The sequence below is a fragment of the Elephas maximus genome, chromosome 12 (assembly GCF_024166365.1).
Source record: "Elephas maximus indicus isolate mEleMax1 chromosome 12, mEleMax1 primary haplotype, whole genome shotgun sequence".
Classification (NCBI taxonomy): domain Eukaryota; kingdom Metazoa; phylum Chordata; class Mammalia; order Proboscidea; family Elephantidae; genus Elephas; species Elephas maximus.
The window spans coordinates 110,108,000-110,126,203 of record NC_064830.1 but is presented as its reverse complement, the minus strand read 5'-3'; the positions used below and the strand labels follow the sequence as shown (position 1 = coordinate 110,126,203).

General features: G+C 46.0%; 1 protein-coding gene and 1 long non-coding RNA gene across 4 annotated transcripts in view; one reads left to right on the top strand and one right to left on the bottom strand.

Moving 5' to 3' along the window:
- BAZ1B (bromodomain adjacent to zinc finger domain 1B) overlaps positions 1–15,831 on the bottom strand; it is an 82,585-nt gene extending 66,754 nt beyond the window's left edge. For both annotated transcript variants that reach the window (XM_049902722.1, XM_049902723.1), the window contains exon 1: positions 15,390–15,831. In XM_049902722.1, coding sequence (XP_049758679.1) covers positions 15,390–15,496 — 107 coding nt within the window. In that variant the 5' untranslated portion in view covers positions 15,497–15,831. The remainder of the gene's footprint in view (positions 1–15,389) is intronic.
- On the top strand, positions 8,167–8,677 carry LOC126086484 (uncharacterized). Of its 2 annotated transcripts, none has more exons than XR_007519540.1 (3): positions 8,167–8,208; positions 8,493–8,562; positions 8,634–8,677. It is a non-coding gene; the product is annotated as an uncharacterized LOC126086484 (long non-coding RNA). The 2 variants fall into 2 exon arrangements; XR_007519541.1 differs by having other exon boundaries at positions 8,458–8,527.
- Positions 15,832–18,204: the final 2,373 nt, after the last annotated feature.

Below are 18,204 nucleotides of genomic sequence, written 5' to 3'. Positions count from 1 at the left end.
TGATTTGCCATGTTTTACAAATAGAATATCAATATTGTAATACAAATGTCGTTTCCTCAATTCACCCAAGCTTCATTTCAGGACTCACACCATATTAAAAATTTATAAGAATAAAGGCAAAATAAAACACAAATCATAAAAATAAGAATTTAAAGTATATGGAACTGTTACACAACTCAAACGGTCAGCACAGTAGCAGGAGGTAACCGCTCACGAGTACGTCATCACGACCGATTCCGAACACGCGGGAATCATCTGTGCGTGTGCTAAAGGCCCGTTTGCAGATGGCCTCTGAATTTTGGAAACACTTGCTGCTTCTTCAGATTTAAAAAATAAATTCTAAACTCAACAACAAAAAAGGTAAACCACTTAGTAAAAACTGGGCAAAGCCCAAGAAGGCAGACTACTTAGGAATAAATCTAACCAGGGACATAAAAGACCTACACACATACACACACACAAAAAAAAAAACACTACTGCAAGAAACGAAAGGAGACCTATGTAGCTAGAAAAACATACCTTGCTCATGGATACGAAGACTCGACATCGTGAAAACGCCAATTCTACCCAAAGCGATCTACAGATACAATGCAATCTCAATCCAAATTCCAACAGCATTTTTTAACAAGATGGAGAAACAAATCACCAACTTTACATGGAAATGGAAGAGGCTCTAGATAAGTAAAACATTACTGAAGAACAAAGTGGGAGGCTTCACACTACCTGATTTTAGAACCTATTTTACCACCATGGTACTCAAAACAGCCTGGTACTCGTCTGGGCTAGCAAGCGGCCATCTAAGATGCATCAATTAATCCCAAACCGCCTGTAGCAAAGGAGCATGAAGAACACCAGACATAAGGAAAATATGAGCCCAAAATGTTCACGATCATTAGCCGTTAGAGAAATGCAGATCAAAACTACAATGAGATTTCATCTCACTCCAACAAGGCTGGCATTAATCCAAAAAACACAAAATTATAAATGTTGGAGAGGCTGTGGAGAGATTGGAACACTTATACACTGTTGGTGGGAATGTAAAATGGTACAACCACTTTGGAAATCGATTTGGCGCTTCCTTAAAAAGCTAGAAGTAGAACTACCATACGATCCAGCGATCCCACTCCTTGGAATATATCCTAGAGAAAAATGTGAGCCCAAGAGACAAAAGGGCCACATAACGTCTGGGGTCTTAAACGCTAACAAGCGGCCATCTAAGATGCATCAATGAGTCTCAACCCACCTGGATCAAAGGAGAATGAAGAACACCAAGGTCACAAGATAATTATGAGCCCAAGAGACAGAAAGGGCCACATGAACTAGAGACTTAACATCATTCTGAGACCAGAAGAACTAGATGTTGCCCGGCCATAACCAATGAATGCCCTGACAGGGGGCAAAACAGAGAACCCCTGAGGGAGGCAGGAGATCAGTGGGATGCAGACGCCAAATTCTCATAAAAAGACCAGACTTAACGGTCTGACGGAGACTAGAAGAATCCCAGCGGTCATGGTCCCCAAACCTTCTGTTGGTCCAGGACAGGAACCATTCCCGAAGACAACTCATCAGACATGGAAGGGACTGGACAATGGGTTGGAGAGAGATGCTGATGAGGAGTGAGCTACTTGTATCAGGTGGACACTTGAGACTGTGTTGGTATCTCCTGTCTGGAAGGGAGATGGGAGGATAGAGAGGGTTAGAAACTGACAAAACGGTCACGAAAGGAGAGACTGGAAGGAGGGAGCAGGCTGACTCATTAGGGGGAGAGTAAATGGGAGTATGTAGTAAGGTGTATATAAGTTTACATGTGAGAGACTGACTTGATTTGTAAACTTTCACTCAAAGCACAATAAAAATAATTTTTAAAAAAAGGGGGGGCCACATAAACCAGAGACTTCATCAGCCTGAGACCAAAAGAACTAGAAGGTGCCTGGCTACAATCACTTTGGAAAACGATATGGCACTTCCTTAAAAAGCTAGAAATAGAAACACTATATAATCCAGCAATCCCACTCCTAGGAACATACACTAGAGAAATAAGGGCCATCACACGAATAGACATGCACACTTACGTTCACTGCAGTATAATCACAACAGCAAAAAGATGGAATCAACACAAATGCCCACCAACAGATGAACAGATAAACAAATTATGGTGCACGCACACAACGGAATACTAAATGCTAAAGAACAACGATGAATCTGTGGAACATCTCACAACATGGGTGAATCTGGAGGGCATTATGCTGAGTGAAATAAGTCGGTCACAAAAGGACAAATATCGTATGAGACCACTGTTACAAGAACTCAAGAAAAGGTTTACACACAGAAAAAAAAGCATTCTGTGATGGTTACGAGGGCAGGAAAGGAAAGAGAGGGGAAATCACTAACCAGATAGCAGACAAGTGTCAACTTCAGTGAAGGGAAGACCACCACACAGCATAGAGAACGTCAGCACAACTGGACCAAAGCAAAAGCACAGAGGTTTCCTAGACACATCCACTTTTGAGGGACTGAGCAGCTGGGGCTGGAGCCTGGGACCATAGCCTCAGGGGACATCTAGGTGAACCGGCATAACACAGTTCACTAAAAAAAAAAAAAATGTGTTCTATATCCCATCTTGCTGAGTAGCATCTGGGGTCCTAAAAGCTCGGGAGCAGCCATCTAAGATATATCTATTGGTCCCATCCCACCTGGAACAAAGGAAAATGAAGAAAACCAAAGACACAAGGAAAACATTAGCCCAAAGGACTAAAGGAACACATGAACCAGAGACTCCACCAGCCTGAAACCAGAAGAACTGGTGCCCAGCTACCACGAACTGCCCTAACATGGATCATAACAGAGAGTCCCAGACAGGGCAGGAGAAAAATGTAGAACAGAAATCAAATTCACACAAAAAGACCAGACTTACTGGTCTGACAGAGGCTGGAGGAACCCCCAGAACTACGGCCCCCAGATGCTCAGCTAACCCAGAACTGAAAGCATTCCTGAGCCCACTTTTCAAAGATCAGACAGGCCTATAAAACAAAAAATAACACACATAAGGAACATGTTCTTAGTTTGATCAAATAAACAAAACCAAATGGGCAGCTGCTGTCCAAGAGCAGGATGAGAAGGCAGGAAGGCCAGGAACTGAAGAATGAACGCGGGGTGGGAAGTGGCAGCACGCTGTCACATTGTGGGAATTGTAACCAATGTCACAAAACAACATGTGCATAAATTTTTGAATGAGAAATGTGAGCTGTAAGCTTTCATCTAAGGCATAACAAAACACACACACACATATATATTGAAAGGATTAAGAAAAAAAAAAATTTGGCAAAGGACTTGAATAGGCATTTCTCCAAAGAAGATACACAACTTGCCAATAACCACATGAAAAGATGCTCAATGGAAATGTAAATCAAAACCACAATGAGATACTTCAACCCCATTTTGTTGTTAGCCACTATGACATCCCCGTAATCACTTGCAAATGGCCCATCTTGATCCATAGGGTTTTCACTGCCTGATTTTAGGCCAGGCCTTTCTTCCTAATCTTAGCCTGAAAGCTCCACTAAAAACCTGTTCAGCAGCATAGTAACATGTAACCCTCTACTGACAGACAGGTGGTGGCTGTGCAAGAGGGACACTGGGTCTCCCACGTGGACTGTGAGCCACTGAACCAGCCACTACCATGGCAATTATCAGTAAAATGGAAAATAAGTTCTGGTAAGGAGATGGAGAAACTGGAACCCTCATGTATTGCTGGTAGGAATGTCAAACAGTACAGCTGCTGTGAAAAACAGTGGGGCAGTTCCTAAAAATGTTAAACAGAGAGTTAACACATGATCCAGCAATTCTGCCCCTAGGTCTGTACCCAAAAGAACTGGAAACCAAAAAAACAACAAAACCACTGCCATCGAGTTGATTCCAACCCAAAGTGACCCTACAGGACAGAGCAGAACTGCCCCGTAGGGTTTCCAAGACTGTAAATCTTTACAGAAGCAGACGGACACATCTTCCTCTGGGGGAGTAGCTGGTGGGTTCAAACTGCTGACCTCCTGGTTAACGACAAAGCACTTTAACAATCGCATGACCAGGGCTCGTTAAGAACTGAAAACAGGGTCTCAAAACAGATATGTGTACGCAAATGTTCATGGCAGCATTATTCACCAATAGCCAAAAAGTGGAAACAACTCAAGTGTTCATCGACAGATGAATTAAAAAAAAAAAAAATTTTTTTTTTTAAACAAAACGTGGTATATACAAACAACGGAATATTTATTCCGCAACATAAATGACAATTTGATACATATAATAACATGGATGAACCCTGGAAACACTATGCTAAGCGAAACAAGTCAGATGCAAAAGGATAAATATTGTCTGATCCCACTTACATAAACTATCTAGAATATGCAAATGTATAGACCAAAGTTTATTAGTGGTCAAAGGAGATGGGAGAGGAGGAAGTGGGAAGTTAGTGTTTAAGGGGTACTGAGTTTCTTTTTGGGGTGATGAAAAACTTTTGGGAATAGTGATAATGGTTATACAACATGGTGAATGTAATTAATGTCAAGGAATTGTACACTTAAAAATGGTTAAAATGGCAAATCTCTGTTGTGCATATTTTACCACAATAAAATCTCTTAATTCTATGAAATCCTAAATATACCTTTGATAATAGTTACCCAGTCTTTATGTTGTCTCCAGTAATACTCCATTCACAAGATTACTCATCAGTCATTGCTCAGTCTTCTTCGTGGCAACATGGGGAGGATATCATCAGGGAAGTTAGTGTCATAACCATGGTAACTTGTTCCACACCATCCCAGGGGGAATTCAATAGCAGCCAGCCATATTCAAATCCAAATGGCAAGCTACTAATTTACTTTCACACACAGCAACAGATGCTATGCAAGAAAACACACTGACGTCACAACTAGCAGGTTAGGTGCCAAACCCTGTACTTTCCAAGCACTTTTTATAGTGGTTGAAATAAAATTAAGACGATCCCTCTGTAATACTACCTCAAAATTTAACAAATATTCATGTTTAATATATAGAAATTCTTGATTTTCCAGGGTTATGACCAGTAAGAAGACAGACAACAGGTTTGTTTTTTGTTTGTCTGTTTGCACTGGGCAACCAAAACCCAAACCTATTGCCGTCGAGTCAATTTCAACTCATAGAGACCCTATAGGACAGAGTCGAACCGACCCACACGGTTTCCAAGGAGCAGCTGGTGAATCTGAACTGCCGACCTTTTGGTGAGCAGCTGAGCTCTTAACTACTGCGCCACCAGGGTAAAATAAGGGCAGAGAAACAGTGAGTGAATTTAAACATTCAAAAGGCTTGACAGCATTCTAACACATTATTTAGCTACATTTAAGAAATTCACTGGGTTACTGGGTGATGCAAAGGGTTAAAGTGCTCAGGTGCTAACTCAAAGTTTGGAAGTTCTGGGCACCCAGAGGCACCTTGGAAGAAACACGTGGCAATCTACCTCCAAAAAATCTGCCACTGAAAACCCTATGGTGCAGTGAAATTTGTCAGTTCCAAAAGGACAGATATTGTATAAGACCACTATTATACGAACTTGAAAAATAGTTTAAACTGAGAAGAAAACATTCTTTTGTGGTTATGAGAGTGGGGAGGGAGGGAGGGTGAGAGACCGGTATTCGCTAATTAGATAGTAGATAAGAACTACATTAGGTGAAGGGAAAGACAACACACAATACAGGGGAGGTCAGCACAACTGGACTAAACCAAAAGCAAAGAAGTTTCCTGAATAAACTGAATGCTTCGAAGGCCAGTGTAGCAGGGGCAGGGATCTGGGGACCATGGTTTCAGGGGACATCTAAGTCAACTGGCCTAATAAAATCTATTAAGAAAACATTCTGCATCCCACTTTGAAGAGTGGCATCTGGGGTCTTAAACACTAGCAAGCAGCTATCTAAGGTGCACCAATTGGTCTCAATCCATCTGGATCAAAGGAGAATGAAGAACATCAAGGACACAAGGTGATTATGAGCCCAAGAGACAGAAAGGGCCACATGAACCAGAGACTACATCACCCTGAGACCAGAAGAACTAGATGGTGCCCGGATACAACCAATGACTGCCCTGACAGGGAACACACAGGGAACCCCTGAGGGAGCAGGAGAGCAGTGGCATGCAGACCCCAAATTCTCGTAAGACCAGACTTAATGGTCTGACTGAGGCTGGCAAGACCCCGGTGGTCAAGGCCCCAGACCTTCTGTTGGCCCAGGACAGGAACCATTCCCAAAGTCAACTCTTCAGACATGGATCAGACTGGACAATGGGTTGGAGAGAGATTCTGGTGAGGAGTGAGCTTCTTGGATCAGGTGGACACTTGGGACAATGTTGGCATCTCCTGCCTGCAGGGGAGATGAGAGGATGGAGGGGGTTAGAAGCTGGCGAAATGGACACGAAAATAAGAGAGCGGAGGGAGAGGGCGGGCTATCTCATTAAAAGGGGGAGAGTAATTGGGAGTGTGTAGCAAGGTGTATATGGGTTTTTGTGAGAGAGACTGACTTGATTTGTAAACTTTCACTTAAAGCACAATAAAAAAAAAAAAAAAAACCCTATGGAGCGCAGTTCCACACTGACATGCACAGGGTTGCCATAAGTCAGATTCCATTCGATGGTAACTGGGCTTTTTTTGTTTAAGAGGCTCACTGCCATCAGAGAGAACATAAGACTGTAGTAAGATAAATATGTCCAGGGAAGAAGATGTTACATTATTATCAGTTGTTATTTTAAAAAGTAAGAATAATATGCCCAGTTCATTCTCTTCAGTTCTAGGCAGCCAACAGCACACATGTCTGGTACCACCTGGATGCTTCTGTGGTGCCTCAAATATAACTTTTTTAAAACTTAACCTCTCTTATCCCTCACTTCCCTCCCAAACCTGCTCCCCAACAGTCCCAATCTCAATGAACGGCCCTAGTGTCGTCCAAGTGAGAAATGAGGGAGTCATCTCCATCTCTTCACCTCCTAACTGCAGCCACCTATATATTTCTCAATTCAGTCCCTTCTCAGTAAGTCATTTATCTAAATCCAGCCTCATCCTCACTTCTCACCCAGCCATGACATTTTAAAATATTTTATTGGTCTCACTTGTAATCCTCTTCTTTGATCCTTTGTGCTTCTCACACCACACTGTTTTTCCTTAATCTTGCTTGTTAATTTTTAAACCCATGACTCCTTCTGATAACATAAGAATCTTATTTGCCCTCAGTCCCCCTGAGATGCAACTATGTTCCCACAGAGAAGCAATCCTGTGGCCCCCAAAGAATCTAATCTCTCCATCAATCAACATTTTGTTAAACTTTGTTTTCTGTGGTTTATATTATTTTAGAAAAAAAAAGGGGGGGGGAGTTTTTCCAAACAAAATATATTTGAATTCCAAATATTTACTGAATATGGTTTTTCAAACTATGAAAGTCTCTTTCATTCAAATAAGTATCTTTCCCACTCTCATCTGAAAATCTTATAGCATTCTCCTTCTGCTGACTTCACTCATTCCCATAACACTTCAATTACTCTCTACACACTGATAACCTCTGAGACAGACAGAGGTCTCAAGGAGCATTCTGGACATCTCCATCTGGATGCTCACAGCAACTCAACGTAAGAACGTCCAAACTGAAATCTTCACTCTCCCTCCCCCTGCTCCCAGTCAAAACACAGAGAAGCCAAGAGCGTTCCCCTTCCAAGGTTCTCTGCATCTGAGAATGACACTACCGTCTAAGTGAGAACCAAAACCCTTCTTTCCCCATCGTTTACCAACGTGCCGTATTATCGCTGAATTCCACCTACGGTGGGTCTCTCACTGCCCAGTGAGGCTTCCAAGGAGCCACTGGTGGATTCTGCCTTTTGGTCAGCAGCCAAGCTTTTCAGCACCGAGCCGCCAGGGCTGCCCGCAGGGACGGGGGCCTTTCAGTCAGGTCACCGTTATCCAGGGACGGAGGCCTTTCAGTCAGGTCACCGTTATCCAGGGACGGGGGCCTTTCAGTCAGGTCACCGTTATCCAGGGACGGGGCCTTTCAGTCAGGTCACCGTTATCCAGGGACGGGGCCTTTCAGTCAGGTCACCGCTATCCAGGGACAGGGGCCTTTCAGTCAGGTCACCGCTATCCAGGGACAGGGGCCTTTCAGTCAGGTCACCGTTATCCAGGGACAGGGGCCTTTCAGTCAGGTCACCGTTATCCAGGGACGGAGGCCTTTCAGTCAGGTCACCGTTATCCAGGGACGGGGGCCTTTCAGTCAGGTCACCGTTATCCAGGGACGGGGCCTTTCAGTCAGGTCACCGTTATCCAGGGACGGGGCCTTTCAGTCAGGTCACCGCTATCCAGGGACAGGGGCCTTTCAGTCAGGTCACCGCTATCCAGGGACAGGGGCCTTTCAGTCAGGTCACCGTTATCCAGGGACGGGGCCTTTCAGTCAGGTCACCGTTATCCAGGGACGGGGCCTTTCAGTCAGGTCACCGTTATCCAGGGACGGGGCCTTTCAGTCAGGTCACCGTTATCCAGGGACGGGGCCTTTCAGTCAGGTCACCGTTATCCAGGGACGGGGCCTTTCAGTCAGGTCACCGCTATCCAGGGACGGGGGCCTTTCAGTCAGGTCACCGCTATCCAGGGACGGGGCCTTTCAGTCAGGTCACCGCTATCCAGGGACGGGGGCCTTTCAGTCAGGTCACCGCTATCCAGGGACGGGGGCCTTTCAGTCAGGTCACCGCTATCCAGGGACGGGGGCCTTTCAGTCAGGTCACCGCTATCCAGGGACGGGGGCCTTTCAGTCAGGTCACCGCTATCCAGGGACGGGGGCCTTTCAGTCAGGTCACCGCTATCCAGGGACGGGGGCCTTTCAGTCAGGTCACCGCTATCCAGGGACGGGGGCCTTTCAGTCAGGTCACCGCTATCCAGGGACGGGGGCCTTTCAGTCAGGTCACCGTTATCCAGGGACGGGGCCTTTCAGTCAGGTCACCGTTATCCAGGGACGGGGCCTTTCAGTCAGGTCACCGTTATCCAGGGACGGGGGCCTTTCAGTCAGGTCACCGCTATCCAGGGACGGGGGCCTTTCAGTCAGGTCACCGCTATCCAGGGACGGGGGCCTTTCAGTCAGGTCACCGTTATCCAGGGACGGGGCCTTTCAGTCAGGTCACCGCTATCCAGGGACGGGGCCTTTCAGTCAGGTCACCGTTATCCACCGCCTAGGCTGTTTCAGTGGCCGCCTCACTGACCTAGCTGCTTCTCGTCCTGAGGTCTGAGAGCCATTCTCAAAACTGCAGCCATAGTGATCTTCCTGACCTAAAAGCTTATCATGCTTCTTCCCTGTTTAGATTTTTCTACTAAATTTAACGCAAATTTCAAAATTCTCATTCTGTATCACCAGGACCTGCACAGCGCAGTCCTTTCCTGTAACTGTCACCACTAAACAACCCCATCCCCGTTCCTACTTCTCTCTCACCTTTAAAAACTTCAACCTCACACAATCACAAACTCTTGAACTCGTCACACCTCTGCCAGGTCACAGTCTTCTTTTTCATCTTACTAAATTCTAATTATTCTTTAGATCTCAACTATTCCAAGAAACATTCCCTGAATCCTCAAATATGGTAATTTGTATTACAGTTTTCAATCAATTCACCTTCTTTCACTAACAGGACTCTACACCTCCCCCCACTGTAACATGCCTTGCAGGGCCTCCTCACTCACGTTGCCTTGGCCAGGAGACTTTCTTTGACCAACAGATGTGAGCAGATGTGACATGTGCCACACCCACGCAGCGTCTTAAAAGATCATTATGGTTTCATACAGCTCTTTCTCTCAGCCACTAAAAAGACATGTTGCAAATAGGGACCGCTCCTTCAGTCTGAGTCCTGGGGTGAGAAGACACATGGTACAGCACCATAGATGCCAACATGTAACATGAGCAAAAAATAAACCACAGATGTTATAAACCACTGAGATTGGGGGGTTGTCTGCAATCCCTCCTTCAACAGACTTTAACCTCTGTGAAAGCAGGGACCATGTCTATTTTATTTAGCACTTTGGCCTCAGGAACCAGTACAAACCCGACATACAGTTAAGACTCAATAAACATTTGTTTTAAAAAAACAGATTTTTCGTCCAAGATATAAGTGCTCCCCCTCAACGCTCTATACATCCCACTGTCTTATTATCATTACATGCATTGCTCTCCCACTAAACCAAAACCAAACCTACTGCCGTCAAGAAAGGAAAGCATCATTATATCCTAAGCGTAAGAGGAAATCCTGGTGGTGTGGTGGTTAAGTGCTATGGCTGCTAGCCAAGGGGTCAGCAGCTCGAATCCACCAGGCGGCTCCTTGGAAACTCTATGGAGCAGTTCTACTCTATCCTATGGGGTCGCTATGAGTCGGAATCGACCCGAGGGCACTGGGTTTGGTTTTTTTTTTTTTTTTTTGAACCATTAAGAAGATTGGCATAGTAGATACTCGAATGTTTACTGAAGGAATAAATTGTTAAATATTAAAGAGCAAATCTCTAGAATAAGAAACAAACGATGTTAACCACAACTGCGTTCACCCCTTCTTAAAACAAGCGAAGAATAAGATCAAATCACATTAAACATTTTGTAGGCAGTGAAACAAGATCACAGAAGTCACCAAGAGGAAGGGAAATAATTTCTAAAGCAAGAGTTTTAGAGAAAAATAATCCAAGCTACAATTTCAGAATAAAAACTACAGTATCAGTTACAATCCAGAAGAATCTAAAAATCCTTGAAAACTATTTCCTGAAGACAACAGACCCAATATGCAAATATATTTAGCAAAACAGCCATAAAAATCAGTAAGGAGATTAGAAAGGTTTGCAGTTTCAAAATGATATGCCAACTGAAATACCACATGCTGTTCTCAAAAAAGCTAAAATAAATGCAAAGGAGAACAATTAAAAATGTGGAGGAAAATACAGTATTTCTGTATCAACAAAAATACTGAGATTCAGTCTGCAAAGCCCAACTAGGAATAAAGCGGACCGACACCTGTCATAAAAGACCACAATCTGACAGGGTCTTCATCTTATTCATTGTTGTTCCAGCACCACACCTGACGGTACACATTCACTGAATGGGTGAACACGTATTTCTTCACCACAAACTGGACTAGAACAAAAGGGGTCACTCTCATAATAGAAAGGTAGTTATTTCAGAAAGATAACTTTGAAAATACATTACTTCCAAATCTATGAAAAAGAAACAGGTTCAAGAAGAAATTTAAATGAATCTGTAAATGACATGTCCATAATAAATTAAATACATCCAGATATTCCAGTGTTACGCTATTTTAAAACCACTTAAAATGTGGCTAGATCAAACAGAGATGGACTGTAAGTATAAAATACACAGTGGATTTCAAAGACGGTATGAAGAAAGGAATGTAACTATCTCAATGGTTTTTATACTGACTATATATTGAAACAGTATTTTGGATATACTGAGTTTAAAAATATTATAATTAAATTTCACTTGTTTTTCCTTTTTTTTTTTAATGTGGCTACTAGAAAATTTTAAATTACATATGGCTTACGTTCTATTTCTACTGGACAGCACTATGAACCTAAGGTTTACATCTTACAACAAATAACCTCTGATATTAACTTAAAAATTTTAGTAGACTAGTCCTCTAAACGAGATTAATATCAAAAGTCTGAAACTGAAATGCCTACAAGCCCTCCCTCAACAATCAGTATTTTCAAGTTTATGTAACTCTGTTCTGATTACTACTTTGACTATGTTAAGATAAGGCCAGCAAAACAAAATGAAAAGGGAAAAAAAAATCCATTAGAAGGCTATTGAATCGGCTGCCTCTAAATCCTACTTCAGATTTTAGGTTTCCAAAATAAATCACTCAAACTCCAACAACCACTCAGAGCAAATCCCAACTGAGGTTTTTACGTTCATGCAACTAGAGCACATATGATTCCTGATACGATGTCAAAGCAATTCTCCAAAAGTTTTGAAAACTATTTAAATAAGATATTTTCAAATATTAATCTCATATGCATCTACTTTTTCATGAGTTCAAGAGTTACCTTTTTGCCACAATATGCCAGTTGTTCTCTTTAGCCTTGTAAGAATTGTTTCTTTTAATAAAGTACCTGATAGACTGTAATAAAGTGGTCCAGAAAAGTATGGAGGTTAAAAAAGCATAACTGAAACCGGAAGGAAGAGTTCTAAGTGAGAAAATGAGAAACACAACCAACTCAAGATTTGCTTTTTATCCTATTTTCTCTCTTTGGACCACCTTATCATTAAGTTAAAAACTATTCTAATCTGGCATAACTTGATACTTTGAAGAAATTAAATAATAAAAACCTACATAAAAACTCAGTATTCCAACTATCCAATAAAATTCTGTCCTACAACTACAACTTAACTCTGAACTCCATCCACAGCTGCCCAAACCTTGCAGCATGCTCCAGTCATTCTCGCCTGTAACAACCACAGATTAACTTATATTCCAACACCCCTGCTCATGGAAAGGTTATGGACTACATGTTTCTAAGCTTTAGAAACTAGGACAGTTGAAGTAATACAACAAAAATATTAATCTAGAGCAGGCAACTTTTACCTTCAGTTCCTACTTAAGACCCATCTTGATTTACAGTCCAGTGTATCTTTATCATATTGTGAAAGAATCACGTAATTTATTTTGATAGAAAGTTAATTTTTTTCCCACTAAGATCTTCTGTCCTGCCTGTGGTACTACCCTAGAAAGTTACGTACCATAGATTAAAGACCACAGTACAACAAACAATCAGTATACACCACCAGTCATTAAACGTCTCCATTATTCACAACCACCACTGTAAGGTTAATAAATGTGCACAATATAAGACCTTCAAGAACATACCAACCCCTGAAGGAATTCCCCAATCTATTGCCTGGAAATAAGTTTTAAGCCCTGAACCAAAACTATCAAATGAAGTCATCTTTAAACTAAACAACCAATTCAGCTCATTTAATAAAGAACATTCACCTTGAGCATTGTGCTCTTTTAAAGGATTACCCATATGAGAGAAAATGGACAACGGTAACTCTAAAACACAGAATTTTAAAGGGCAGAGAGCTTAAGTTAATGGTGGTGAAACAACACGGGCAGAGACAGGCAGAATGATGACACAATGTGAAGTGTGTAACCATCACCAATGGCCCTTACATGTAAGAACTGTTGAACGGGTGCATGTTCTGTTGTTGCGTATTTTCACCAAAATAAAGACCATACCAACCCACAGCTCTAAGTCAATAAAATATCACACAAATTTGCCACAGAGTATGTAGTCAAAAGGTGGGTGTTAGGAGAAAAAGTATCCAATTCTATTAAAAACATAATCATAAATACAAACTGAGAACTGGAAATAACAATACTTCAAATGCCGCGTTACCCAACCACATATTCTCCTCTATGAAACCATAATAACCTAACAGAGAAATATGCCAACCTGCCAACCATACGGTACAACTGTGTAAAACCCGTCCTCGAAGTGCTTCCAGTTGTAGCAATTCCCAAGGGAGCAATTTTCCCCCAATACGTAATACAATTTTAAGGACTCTTGTTAAAAGGGGTTCTAAATATTGATATGAGGTGCTAACTTCAGCAGCATATATACTAAATACTGGCTTGTGAAATAAAAACTGAAACATTTTTGTTACACACATACTACTTGAACAGTTTCAGGTTTCAACTACCATCCTTAAGAGAAACCCCTTATATATGAATTTCTATTTCAGCAACTGCACTAAGTGATCCTACAAAATCTGTGTTGCTATCTGGCTCAGCACCAATTACAGATGTAGAACCCGTCTCTTCTCTATTAGATGTTTCTCACACTCCACTAGAACCAGACCTGAAAAACTAACATGTTAACATTAGTGTATGAGCTGCCATTAACTGCTCAAAAGATTAATGACATTTGAAAAGGACGTGATAAATCTTTACTCCACTGCCGTTCCGGAATGTTATAAAAAGTGGGACTATCTTTAAATAATACTGTATTTAGTATAGCTAGAGAACTTTTCCAAACCATTCCAAAACTTCTAAAAGGACAAGAAAAAGTACCAGAAAACCACTTTAAATGCAATTTTTCTTACACCACGAACTGACCCTTGCATGGATTAACACTGAAATTAATTAAAAGTGAAGAAAGAGCATTTTTAGTTCTCTTGGTTTCCTTACAGGGATGCGGTAGAAAGCACTGTAGTCCTGTCATTATTTACAGAGTCAATCGCAAAACTCTGGGCCCCTCTGGGCAAACGGGCAGGAGGACCCAACCATCTCCCAGGCCCATTTCAGCTCCTAGACGCTACAGCTGCATTTCAGAAGCTGTATTTCAACAGCGTTCCCACGGCGTGGACTCGTTTCCAAGTCCCTTTGTGTGTAAACAGCCACCCATCACAACTGCACCCGCAGAAATGGGATCCCCCCGTATTACGTTAAATGGGTGAGCAGAGAGATGAACTCGGCCACAGGGACGCCACCTCCCCCTACACAGAAGGAAACCGCTAGGAAATCAAGTCCTTCCAAAAGAGGCTGATAAAACTAATCCACGAGCTTTCACTCTTCCGCGCGCACTAAACAAAGCGTGACTCAGAAATCTACCTTTTTTTTTTTTCATTTAAGCTTCAAAAAGGATTCACCAGCCATCCATTAAAAAAGTGGGAGTCGAACACCCAAGCTAAAAGACTGCGCTCCTAGAAAACACCTAAACGATGGTTAGAAGATTAGAAACATCGGCTTTATGTTCCTAAAACACCTCCATACGAACCTTGAGCACGTTTTGGTATTTTATTTACAGAAAAGGAACCTTCACGTAAGAGCAAACACCAATCTCGAAAACGTCGCGCCCGTCTCGGCCTCGGTCCTCCGAGCCCGGGAATCGGCCGAGCCGGCCTCCAGCCCCTGGGGGAGCGGAGAGAACGCCCCCGAGACGGGGCCGCGCGCAGCCGGGGCTCCCGCAAGCCGGGGTCCGGGGGCCACGCGGGAGGACCCCAGGCTGGAGCTGAGGGCTTCGTCCGAAAACGCCGAAAAGGAAAGGAAGTCCCCCCAGAAAGACGCCCCGAGGCGGCCGCCCGTCGTCAGGCCGGGAACCGAGAGCCAGCCGGCGCCCCCCAAGGCCGCCTCGCGCCCCCCGACCCGGCCCGGCCCCGCGCCCCCCGACCCGACCCGGCCCCGCGCCCCTCGACCCGGCGACCCCTGACCCGACCCGACCCGGCCCCGCGCCCCCCGGCCCAGCGGCCCCGCGCCCCCCGGCCCAGCGGCCCCGCGCCCCCCGGCCCAGCGGCCCAGGCCGCGCTGACAGCGGCCGAGGCCGCCCGCCCTGCCCGCGGGAAGGATACTCCCGGGTGCGGAAGGCCTCCTGCGTGTGCGCGATGGTGAAGAGCGGCTCCTCTCCGGGAAGCGGCTTCACCAGCGGGAACGGCTTGCGGCCCAGCAGCGGCGCCATGGCGGCGGCGGCGCCCTCGTCGCGCTCTCCCCGCGGCGCTGCACTAGGCCCCGCGGCCCCGGACGAGCGCCGCGCTCCGGGCTGGCTGGGGGAGGGGACGGGCCAGAGGGCGGCGCGAACTCCGGCTCCCTCACGGCTGGCGCGGCCGCGCGACGCCCCGGGGCGGAACGCAAAGGCACGCAACTCCCGCGCACCCCGGCGCCGCCTGGACGCCCCCGGCCAGCCCCCGCCGCGGGCCCCGAGCCCGGCAGTCGCGGCTCCTCCGCTGTGGCACCGGAGGAAATTATTGAAAAATGGCGGGAGATTGCCCTCCTCCCCCGCCCGGCCCGCGCGCACACGAACTTGCTCCCCTGTGGCGCCGGTGGCGGACGCTCCCATAGGCGGGGAGCCGGCCAGCGCTCGCCGTCTATTGGCTGAGAGGAGCTGCCGCTCTGGGCCTGGGTCCCACCCCCTCCCCGGCCGCGTAGTTGAGTTGCAGCGCGCTGGAGGGCAGTCTACGGAGGTGAAAGGTCACGTTATGTAAGCGCCGGTGATAGGCGCGCGGGCCTCCAGCGGTGGAGTTGAAAGTGGGGCACAATGGGGGGCCGAAAGGCCGAGAATTCAAGGAGGTCGGGCCACAGAAGCCCCCACAGAGAGACAGTGCGCCATCTGTCACCGACGGCGACACCGACATCCGGGCACCACTGTCCGTGTGCTGCGCCGGGGGGGAGGGGGAACGCGCGGCCAGGGGCTTTGTCTTTCCGCCGGAGCTCCGCCCCCTCCTTAAAGGCGCCGCGCCGCGCCGGGCCACGCCCGGGGGTGGGCCGGGGGGAGGAGAGGGCGAGCGGAAGCGGCCGCGGCGCCTTCCCGGCCGGGCCCCCGGGGCGGACCTCGCCTCCCGGGGCGGACGTCCCGAGCCCGGGCCTTGCGCAGCCCGGAGTTAGCTTCCCCGGGCCAGAGCAGGGCGAGGTCCGGATCAGTGCTGCGTGGGAAAGGGTCGCAGGGGCGCCTCCTTGGGAAGCGCGTTAACGGGCTCGTCTGTTAGGTGCAGGCGCTCGTCCAGGGGGCGTTCTCTCAAGCACCTGCGATGCCCGGGCCCTGAGCCGGCTGCTGCGGGGCAACGGTGAGACACCGAGACTGCCCGGAAAAACGGCGGGCGCGGAGGATCGCAGCTCTGCGTCACGGCCGCTGCACACGCTGCCTCGCCAGGAGGTGGCCGCGGCCGTGCCCAGCGAGTGAGCGGGGGCGTGGGCGCCGCCGCTCCGGGAGGCAGCACCCATCGTCGAAACCTGTCTGGCTCTCCAGTGCCATCAGAAACACGCTCTCCAGATTCCCTTCCTATTGAATTATCGCCCTTGGTTCAAAGATCTTCACTTTTTGGCCCCAAGACACACGGACCTGGCCTGTTCATCAGCAGGGCTAGATTGCTAGGTGCCCTGGAATGCAGCCTGCCAGCACCAGACCTTTATCTCCTTTTCTTCTCACCCCACGAAAATACTGTCCCCAGTATAAGGTAAGTTCTAGCTCAGATCCCACCTCTCCTCTGCTCACCTGGCAGAGAAGAGAGCTCATCTTCCTTCAGTTACCATTTCTTACAAAAGGAGTAGCATTTGAGTTGATGGTGAAAAGTTAAGAGTTCACTAAGCAGAGAAATGAGGGACAAACATTTTAGGGAAAGGGAGCAGCAGGGCAAAAGGCTGGTAAGTTCAGGCTAATGTGGCTAAAATTTTGAAACAGAAGGTAACAGGAGGAAAGAGTGGCAAAGAACATGGTCCTCCTGGCCACAGTGTGTGATGGTTGCGTTGGAGTGACGTGTTAGAAGGAAATTGTTTGCAGTAGTTCCAGGCAGAGATACCGAGGGCTTCAAATGGAACCAGGTCAGCGGGGTAGGTGAACAGGTAAGATCTGAGAGGGACAGACTAGGACTTCAGCAGGGCTGGATACCTACCAACAGATGTGCTCAGGACACCAGCAGAGTGAAGGCTCCAAACACATTAAGAAACAAATTTTTTTTTTTAATTTTGATATTTCAAAAAAGTACCTAATTGCACATGAAATTTGGGTACCATGATCATTTCAGTGCTTAGGATCTAGTCCAGCTGTGGGTTCCAGTCCATCCTGGTGCTGAAAGTGACAACTGTGGGCTCCAGCAGTCAGCCCTGATGCTGAGAGTGAAGCAGAGGCCTTAGATGGGAGAACCAGTGACGGGCTCCGTTTCAGACAATCGAATTCCAGACACCATGGAGAGCCGTGGTGAACACAGCCGAAAAAATTCTTTAGAGGGGCTGAGGAGGGAGGTGGAAGCTGGAGTGGAGCTTTTTGAGACAGCTGGAGTCCCAGGAGCAACAACTGGGAGTTATTTGGGCTCCCCAAATAAAGAACAGTGCTTATCTTAGAGACGTGGAATTGTGGTAGATTTTATTTTCTTCATATTTTTCTGTAGTGACTTTATATTTGTTTTACAATAGAAAATGATAAAAATGACGCTGATTAACACAAGATTTTAACATCCTGTCCCAAAGTGGAGAAGACTGAGTTAACACAACTGTGTTGTGTCCACCAAAAATGTGTGTCAACTTGGCTAGGCCATAGTTCCCAGTATTGTGTGGTTGTCCACCATTTTGTCATCTGATGTGATTTTTCCTATGTGTTGCAAATCCTGTCTGTCTATGGTGTTAATGAGGCAGGATTAGAGGCGTTTATGTTAATTAGGAAGGACTCAATCTACA